At 34.6% G+C, this 8,785-nt stretch overlaps 1 protein-coding gene across 1 annotated transcript; it reads right to left on the reverse strand.

Moving 5' to 3' along the window:
• Nucleotides 1-556: 556 nt before the first annotated feature.
• Nucleotides 557-7,549, reverse strand: LOC119635789 (D-beta-hydroxybutyrate dehydrogenase, mitochondrial; the record flags this gene model as incomplete). Its single annotated transcript, XM_038030794.1, has 6 exons — nucleotides 557-737; nucleotides 810-911; nucleotides 3,778-3,959; nucleotides 6,964-7,038; nucleotides 7,099-7,252; nucleotides 7,322-7,549. Coding segments are annotated over 6 exons (906 nt in total), but the record flags the coding sequence as incomplete, so codon positions are not given.
• Nucleotides 7,550-8,785: the final 1,236 nt, after the last annotated feature.

Consider the following 8,785-nt stretch of genomic DNA (forward strand, 5'->3'; position numbering starts at 1 on the left):
AAATATACGAAAGTCTCTATAGACGAATATTGAAAGGTGTCCTAAACGGAGTAAGTCTTCCCCAGATATGCTTACTTGCAATAGTCATTTGATGTTAAGAGAGTAAAGTTTCGTACTTATTGGCTTTTGCTAAGTATCCATGAATCGGTTTTGTCGCTTGTTGCACTTTAATTGCAATTTGTTAAAGAATTTCTTAAAAATATTTTACTGCATTAGTTACGGTGTCTTACTGGATATGCTCAGGTTGGCTGTATATGCGTGTTATTAAATATTTTCTTTTCTAGAGAACTTTATAATGTTCGTTATATCATAAATTTCAACTTCTCTATGGTCTTATGAAAAATAAAAATGCACTGGAACTTTGTGTTTCTACTAAATGAATAATTTATTGAAATTTAAAACAACAAATAAATGCTGTTTTCTTTGTAATTAATTAAATAAATGCTATTCACGAAAAATGTTTCTTAATTTTCTCTATTGCGATTGCTACTGTTGAGAAAGCTTGGGCTTTTTTTGTTTTTTTTTTGTTTTTGTTTTTTTTTTTTTTTGATTTTTCCTTCTTTCCAACTTTTTCATTTCTTAGTACCATAGATCAACTCATAGAGCGAAGGAGCCAAGTGTTCAGCAAAAAATATTTGAAATTTCTCGTGAGGAGTTACCGGCGTGTAACGAGCCATTGGGAAAGTACGAGTCACGGCGTCAATCAATACACGTAAGGTAGGTTGTATATCTGCAGCCTTGAAAAGCAATGAGAAATTATGAGAGGGGTTTAAAAAAGCTTTTTTTTTACAACTATGCGAATTTCTTACTTCTTTCGAATATTTATCGACGGAAGTCATGGCCGCTTCATAATAGTCCTCTCCATAGGTTTTCTTTTGTTCGGTTGACAGCTTAGACCACATTTCCTTTGCCTTTAAGGAGAGTTAAAATTTGTAAAAATAATATGAGTATTTTATAAAAAATATTGCGATCATTGGCGGGAGAGAGCTGTAGCGCCTTCTCATTGGCTTCTTTTTGTTTTTATCAATTTTGCTTTCATTCTTTCATTGTGTACCTATTTTCTTCTTCTGCTAAATCGCCACAAAATATGTACATGTTCGAGACTTGAGTCGATTAAACCACGTTTGTTTGCAGTGTAAAATTAAAGCTTATAATGTTGAGCGGATTCCATTCCATGCTGCAGTTAACTATAATTATTAAAGTGCTTTAAAACAATTCCGTTTGCTGTCTTTGCTGGTTCTCAATATCAAGGGCATGACATATAAATTTTGTGGAAAAAATTCTTCTTCTTTCTTTGATATTAGATTGGTAAGGAAAAAATCAGCAAAGAAAAAATTTGGGATTCTCATCATTTCAAGTAACAACTAAGTAGGGTAAGTACCTTGTGGCCTCGTTCAATATGTTTGAAAGCCGAAAATCATGATTTAAATAAAATAAAAACAAGCAAAAGCATTTTAGCCGGGTAGGGCCGACTATTAACTAAGTTACGTCATTTATTCATATGGGAAGCAGTTCAGAAGGAGTTTCGATTTGCTCCGAATTTAGAAAAATTCACTTACTTGCCATAGCCTTTAGTGTCATAAAGTGCTAAAAATAAGGCTTTTTCCTATATAAGGGCTTACTTTCCGTAAGAATGGGGTTGAGTCTAAAATATAGACCCTCACGTCATCCAAACTTTATATGGATCATTTCAATGTCCTATTCTATGTATTATTGCTGCAAATCACTTTTTTTCAAAAAATGTCTCTTGGGGTTGGAATGGGGTTTAAAAATTAGGCTATCCAATTCAAATCCTTTAATTCAATTTAATCGCCCGGAATAGCATTGCTCAGCATTGCCGTAAAAGTGGTCCGATCTATTTCATTTTCTTGCCCTTGAACGAGAACTTAGCAGGACACCAGAACGTAGATCTTTTCCCGAATTCTCCCCAAAAAAATTTGATGAGTAAAGAACCGTCACGTCCTGGTCGAACAATCGCTGATAGAGTTGACGAAACTCTTCAAACAATTGCGGAAGCGCCATAGTTCACATAATGACTTCGTTATCGAATGAATGGCTGGATACAAAAAGCCGGAAAAGAGAAGTGCAGTCATTTTATTTGGTCTGTTAGGGTTCATTTTAATAAAGTCCACGGAGTTTTTTCCCTTACTTAATAACACACCACTCAATAAATCTCTGGTCTGATGCATGTGTGGAAAAAATTGTTGGCATCCGCTAATGAAACTTGGAAAGTAACAGCCTTCTGACAAAATGTCTCAAAATTTCATCACATTCCGATCATCAGTACTCCTTTTAACGCTTGTTGTTCGCTCAGTTCACTGCCAATGTGACTGTGCTTACAAGTCGCATAAGAAATCCTTCTCATTTCGCTGAACCATCAGCATGTTATTGTCAAAAGTGAACATACGCGGCACCTACCGTGAAAAGAGCTTTTCCATGGCCAAATATTTAAGCAACAGAGTAGAGACACTGCCTTCTGATGTCTTTAACGCATCAGCTACCTCAAGTAACTTCAATTTTTTTCCGGTCCTTGTGCATTTTTTTTCAGGTTTATCGGAACACTTGCCGATTGGGGTGAGGTTTAAGACTAGCGGTGTCTACCCGCACACTTTTTTTTTTTCATTTTCTAACAAAAACCTTTCAAGCAACTGAAACATGCAAACTAACTAGTGCTAGTGCTATCCAAAAATCATATGGGCCTGTCAACAGAAAAGCAACAGCGTTTTCTTATATGTGTTAGACAGTAGACTAATTGACTTATGTGTTACATATAAAAGCTGTAATAGGTTTTGTTATGTAAAGGTATGTCAGGTTAATTAGAATTGGTGATAGGTGTATATCGGTGCATAGGTCTTATTGTCTCTTGGGTAGACATTTATTAACAGATGAATGTTTTAAATTTCCTTCCTTTAATTTGTCTTTTCGAAGCAAAACAGATCGAGAAAAACAAAACTATCTTATATTAATATAATTAATTATTTCCTCTCCGCAGAAACATAAATATTATCATTTCGTTCCAAGTATTATAATTATTATGAAAATTGTTTCAATTAGCTTTTGCCATAAAATCCCTGAGAGATATACAGAGTGTTGCTTTAATGGCTTCAAATAAAATTCCATATAAAGTCTTTTTGGCTTAAGAATTCGATGAACATTTTCAAATTAAAAACGTGACATGCGTTGTTTGCACATTTTTGATTGCGTTAGATATTTATTTTTTTTACAGTTGTGTTGTGGAATTCATTATAAAGTCTACAAATGCATTAGAAATTAATTTCATCTGCTCATCAGAGGAATTATGGGAAAGAACTCTGTAAAGGCATGCTTTAATAGGAAAACCATCCTAACCGTTATTTGTAAGCTTAATCGGCTTTGCCAATATTGTTTACTTAACTTGGAATTCATATATGCAGCAATTCGCATAAAATTGTAAACGCGTCGTCATTAACAATAATGCCAACCTTACCTTTACTTATACTTATATAAGTAAGAGATTATCTATGCAATCATCATTATTATCGCATTTGTTGGCCATATGCGTACGCAGTGGTTAGCGTTTATACAATCATTTGTTTTTATTATTACCGCCAATTATGGCTATGTTTTGCTTTCTTTCTTTTATTCATTTTATACGTACGTATACATGCATATATTACTTTGTAAGTTTATGGATTCTATTTAAAAACACATTCATTATTGTGATTGTTGTTCTTGTTCTTGTCGACGTCCATTTTTCTGCTAATAACTAAGGTTGATTTAATAATCGTAGAGACTTACCTGCTCACGTAATTCAGTTTCATTTAGCCAAGCATTGCCGGGTGAGAATTCACCAGCAGCAACAACGGAAACATCAACACCACGCGGACGCATCTCTTGGCGTAAACAAGCTGCAAAACTTTCCACAGCTGCTTGTGTTGCGCATTGTATGCCACGTACTGGTGCTGGCACTTTATTAAGACCTTCGTCGTAAAATTATAACCATACCATACCACAGATGCATAGATAGTTACGAATGAATAAAAAAAAAAGAAAAAGAAATGAAATAATAAAGTTATATTGACCTTGGGATGGATCTTAAATATGTTCGGTAGAAAGTTTCTCTAGTTATGCGTAAATCAGTGAAGGCATGCGAACCATAATTAAATTTTTTGTATTAAACTCAGAAAGGCATGGGAAACACCTCGTAATCTTATAGTGCGATTCCGAATTTATATAACGATATCTATATATATGGCGGTGAAAAGCTTTTATTTATTTTATGGTCGCGGATAAAGCTTAGAAACGTTAATTATTCTCTCAGGAGCGCTTACAATATGCAAAAGCAGAAAAAAGTTTGCAAACAAATTGCCAAAGCATTTTTGACCCAACTAGGTATTTAATATAATTAATAGGGTTGAAAAATGTTCGCCGTCTCTCTCTCCCTCTCTCCCTCTTCTCTTCTCTAATTGTTCTTCATGAGTGTTTAGCTATAATTTTAAAGTTTGTTTGTTTGTTTCGAATTTTACCCACTCAACATGAGCGACAAAAGGTACAAATACTTATTTAAAGATTAGGATTTAAAAGGGGCGTGGCTTATTAAGCGATTTTACGTTTATAATAATATAGTTAACGGGCGACTGTTCGAGTGCAACATTATGTGTACCTCATAAGTGTAAAAGGCATTGATCTAGAAATTAGTTCTTGCAAGTAAACTCAGTTTTGATCAAAATTCGTTACTTCCGCACCTGCCAGATGTCTCCGTAATGTGTTTGATATGTTTAGAAAAGAAACCAAATTTCTTTGCAATTTAGATTTTATATAGGATGTGAAGAACAAACTTGGGACAAAAGTGATTCTTTACTTTATTAATACGAATCAATAGGCACTGATTGAATCTGTTCAGAAATCAGATATATCTATATAAACAAATTCCTGCTTTTTTCTCTTTTTTTCTCTTTTTTCTCTTTAAGGCTTGTGAATATTAGATCACGCGTATAGTTTAGGCTGAGGCGAATTAGACTATACTTCAGATTAAAGGTTTAGCCTAATAAGAAAATCAAATGTATTCATCTAGCCTAACGGCATATTCAACAGTTGTTCTTGTTAATTTTATTCTTTTCTCTCTTCTCTCCTTGAGGTTTGTGAATATTAGGTCACGCATATCGAGTATAGGCTCAGGCGAATTAGACTATACCTCAGATAGAAAGCTTAATCTAAAAAGAAAATCATGTATTCATCTAGGACAACTGCCTGTTCAGTTGAGTTCAACACTTGATATGCTTCAATTGAGAGTGCACCACGTGAACACTTAATCAATGCAAGCATATTAAAACATACTAAATATTATATGATGGGTGATAGTGCTATAATAAAAATGATAAATTTTACTTAATAAATATGACGTCAACAAAACATGGGTATTAAAATAGGGTAGTTGTATTGGTTAGCTTACAGGGAAAACTAAGTGGACTATCGAAGAATCTGTATCAGCTGAGTACATTTTTTGATGAATGGCAGGGACATAAAAGTTGATCCCATTTAAGAAAACCGGCTGGTCAATGACACCATTTATCAAGTTGATCAGGACGATAATGCCTAAGACTAGCCTAAACCACTTGAGCGTAGGTAAATATGTGGGTACTTATTCATTTCCCCAGGATGGCAGACAATCAGACGGATTCCAACCTAAATTTGTTACGAACAAAAAGCTGTAACTGTTCTTGCACAGGTTCATTTAAATTAAAATAGCAGCGATTGGGAAGTGACCATAAAATCGCGGCTCACATACATAGCTCACTTACATAGTGAGAGAATGAGTCGTCGAAATCTCCAGAAGGATTGAACAACATGAAAATTGAACGTTATGGCCAAACTAGATTGAGAAATGCGCCTATATTCTCTTCCTTACGTGAATCAATAAAACATTCCTTGGAGAATGTATAATGTCTTTCACATTTGTCTTGATTTCATATCACAAAGTGCAGTGAGTGAGAGTGGAGTGTTACTAAATTATTCCAATCAGCTTGGAAGGTACATGAGTGAATTTCCGAGAATTGTTTAAGATATTTGATTAATTTCACGAAAATAGTTTAACGTCATCTGTGTTAAGGAGTGACAAGACTTAATTATCAATCATTGTTGCTGTCATTAACATAAGAGATAACCGCTTCCAAGTGACTACCTTGAGGGACAAAAATCTCGTTAAGGCCAAATAAGTTGGAAATCATCTTTAAGCATCTATCACCAAGATAGGAGGATGAACAATTGACTGCACGTGGTGGGAAGCCTAGCCGAAGCAAATTTCATTATAATAATAGGCAATTAACTCTGTTGTAGACCTTACTGGTGTATACAACCGCTTAGCAAGGGTCTCAAAGGCATGGCAGTCGAGGTTTGTGATGGTCGACCTGTCTTGCAATATTCCATGCTGGCTACGAGCAATTACTGACCGGATCGCGTAGTTAACACACTAAATTTTTCAATGTCTCGATGGTTTTTAACGAAATGTCTATTGCTGCACCTAAAGGGCGGGAGAAGAATCTAGCCTTCCAACAAGCAGGAAAACTACTCGTTTCGATGGAACGACTCAAGACCGTCCGGAGGCGGTATTTAGCTATTTTTATCCCTTTAATTTTTTATCGACAGGAATAATTATTCCTAGAATAGACATACAATCATGTATTTGATATAGATCCGTACAGTGAGGATAAAAGTTAATAGAGCCAAAATTAAGTTGAAAGAATTGTCAGAACAAAAAAAAAAAAATCATAGGACGTAAACGAGGAACGTCTCGCTTAAAGTCATCGAATTTATAGAATCGATTTGGATTACTTAAGATACTAGATTTCATCTTAATGTTAGTGTTAGTGTTTAGTGTAACACTCCCGGCTGAATTAAGGGAATTTGCGTCTGACAACGGTCAGAGTGATTAGCATAGTCGGGACTTTTATTATATATTAGACCTGTTTAGTTCAATTTACTTACCAGATGTTAAAAACACTATGCGTCCATTTGCTCTACGTATTAAAGGTAACATCAATTGTGTTAAGCGGGCAACACCTTCACGTTTGAGAAACAACGTTTTATTATATATGTTTTGAAAGTAACTGTCATTCTTACCCAATAGATTCAAATCCAATGACTTGCGCAATACACCGAATGGTATCCATTCCAATTCACCCAATGCAATCCAATGAGCGCAGTGCATTAAAGCCCATAATCCTTGGGCACCGTAAGGCAAATGCTCGGATATAAATAAAGCTGCTTCTAAAAGCTTTTTAAAGGTGTGTAAAAAAGTTCATGTTTATAAAAAAAGTTTAGACAAAAAAAAAAAAAGCTCTACCGTTTTCTCGGATGTCACATCCACATGTAAAATTTTCATTCGACCTGAAGTTTCTTCTTTTAAAATTTTCGCCTCTTCAGAATCTTCAACGGGCACATTGAAACCAGCATAGACAGTAAAACCTAAATCGTCCAATTTTTTCGCCAAATACCAAGCGATAGGTGATTCGCAGCCAGTAATCAAAACTCCTTTACCTGGAGCTGAAACCTGAAAATTAAAAAAATTAAATTTTTATTCGTCGCTCTATTTGGAACACTTGCTGCATTTTTTTTTTTTGTTTTTTTTTAATATTATTTCCTACGCAACTGGTATCAGACAAAGCTTTTGCATAAACTTTTAAAAGCATAAGTAGAGGAAGTTATCGTTTCTTGTAACCACTGCGGAGAGTACAACCAAACAAGCAAGTGGTTCGAATACACATCTGTATGTCATAGTTTATTGTCACATCTCTGTTAAGTATCAAAATGTTAGTTTGCATACATAAACACATTATTGCATTGTGATTTTATCTGCTGAGAAGTAATTATCCTGGTTAACACTTAAATATCACATACACATATACATTTGTTCTTCATACGAAAAATGCAAGATATAATTATTATAATTTATTGGTGACGATGTTGATGATATTTCAAGATGAATTTCGCGTTATTCGCTCGTGAACTTTGCAAATTTCCGTTCGGAGTGAATGATAGACTGATATTATTTTTGCAATCACATATATATAGTTGAGCCAACAAGACCTTCAGATAGGAACAAGGACAACACTGATAAATTTTATTTATTCGTTAAAGTTTGTTCCAGCAACATGATGCTGCTATTTTTATTTACCGGAATATTGGCATTTCCATAATTTCTCGGAATCTGATATTGTCTACAGTAAGGCTTTGTGAAGCTTCCGAATGACTGAACTGCAACTTTTAGAACTTTTCATTTTAGAACTTTAGGAAACGTTTTATAACTGTAAAAGGGTTAATTAACTGTGAAATAAATTGTTGAGTGCATTTTACTTTTTCTTGCTACGATAAATTTTCTAATAATATACGATGTCTGTTAAAGTCTGTTGCCCATCTTATGCAGCCTGTCCAAGATCATTTATGCCGATAATGTTAAATTACTTTTCTACGGACCACCAAAATATAAGGGTATATAGACGATAGGTTTCCTGATCAGCCTTCAGCTCTAAATCCATTTAGGAAAGTGCATTTGTCCGCGCTTCCGTTTGGCTGTCCTAAAGGTTTTCCCTAAGGGCTTTCCATTGGAACCATTTGCGCACAGGTTTTCATTGAAAACAGGACAACTTTGTCGAAGTTTCGCCCAACCTGAGTTGGGAACACTTATTACTCATTACTCATAAACACTCACAATAAATAATTACGCATTCTATTTTACTATAAAAGACTCTATTATAGTTAAATATAGTCTTCTTACTATGGTTATATGTTGCCGTTTCAGTTTTACGTA

This window comes from Glossina fuscipes, unplaced genomic scaffold (assembly GCF_014805625.2).
Source record: "Glossina fuscipes isolate IAEA_lab_2018 unplaced genomic scaffold, Yale_Gfus_2 27, whole genome shotgun sequence".
Classification (NCBI taxonomy): domain Eukaryota; kingdom Metazoa; phylum Arthropoda; class Insecta; order Diptera; family Glossinidae; genus Glossina; species Glossina fuscipes.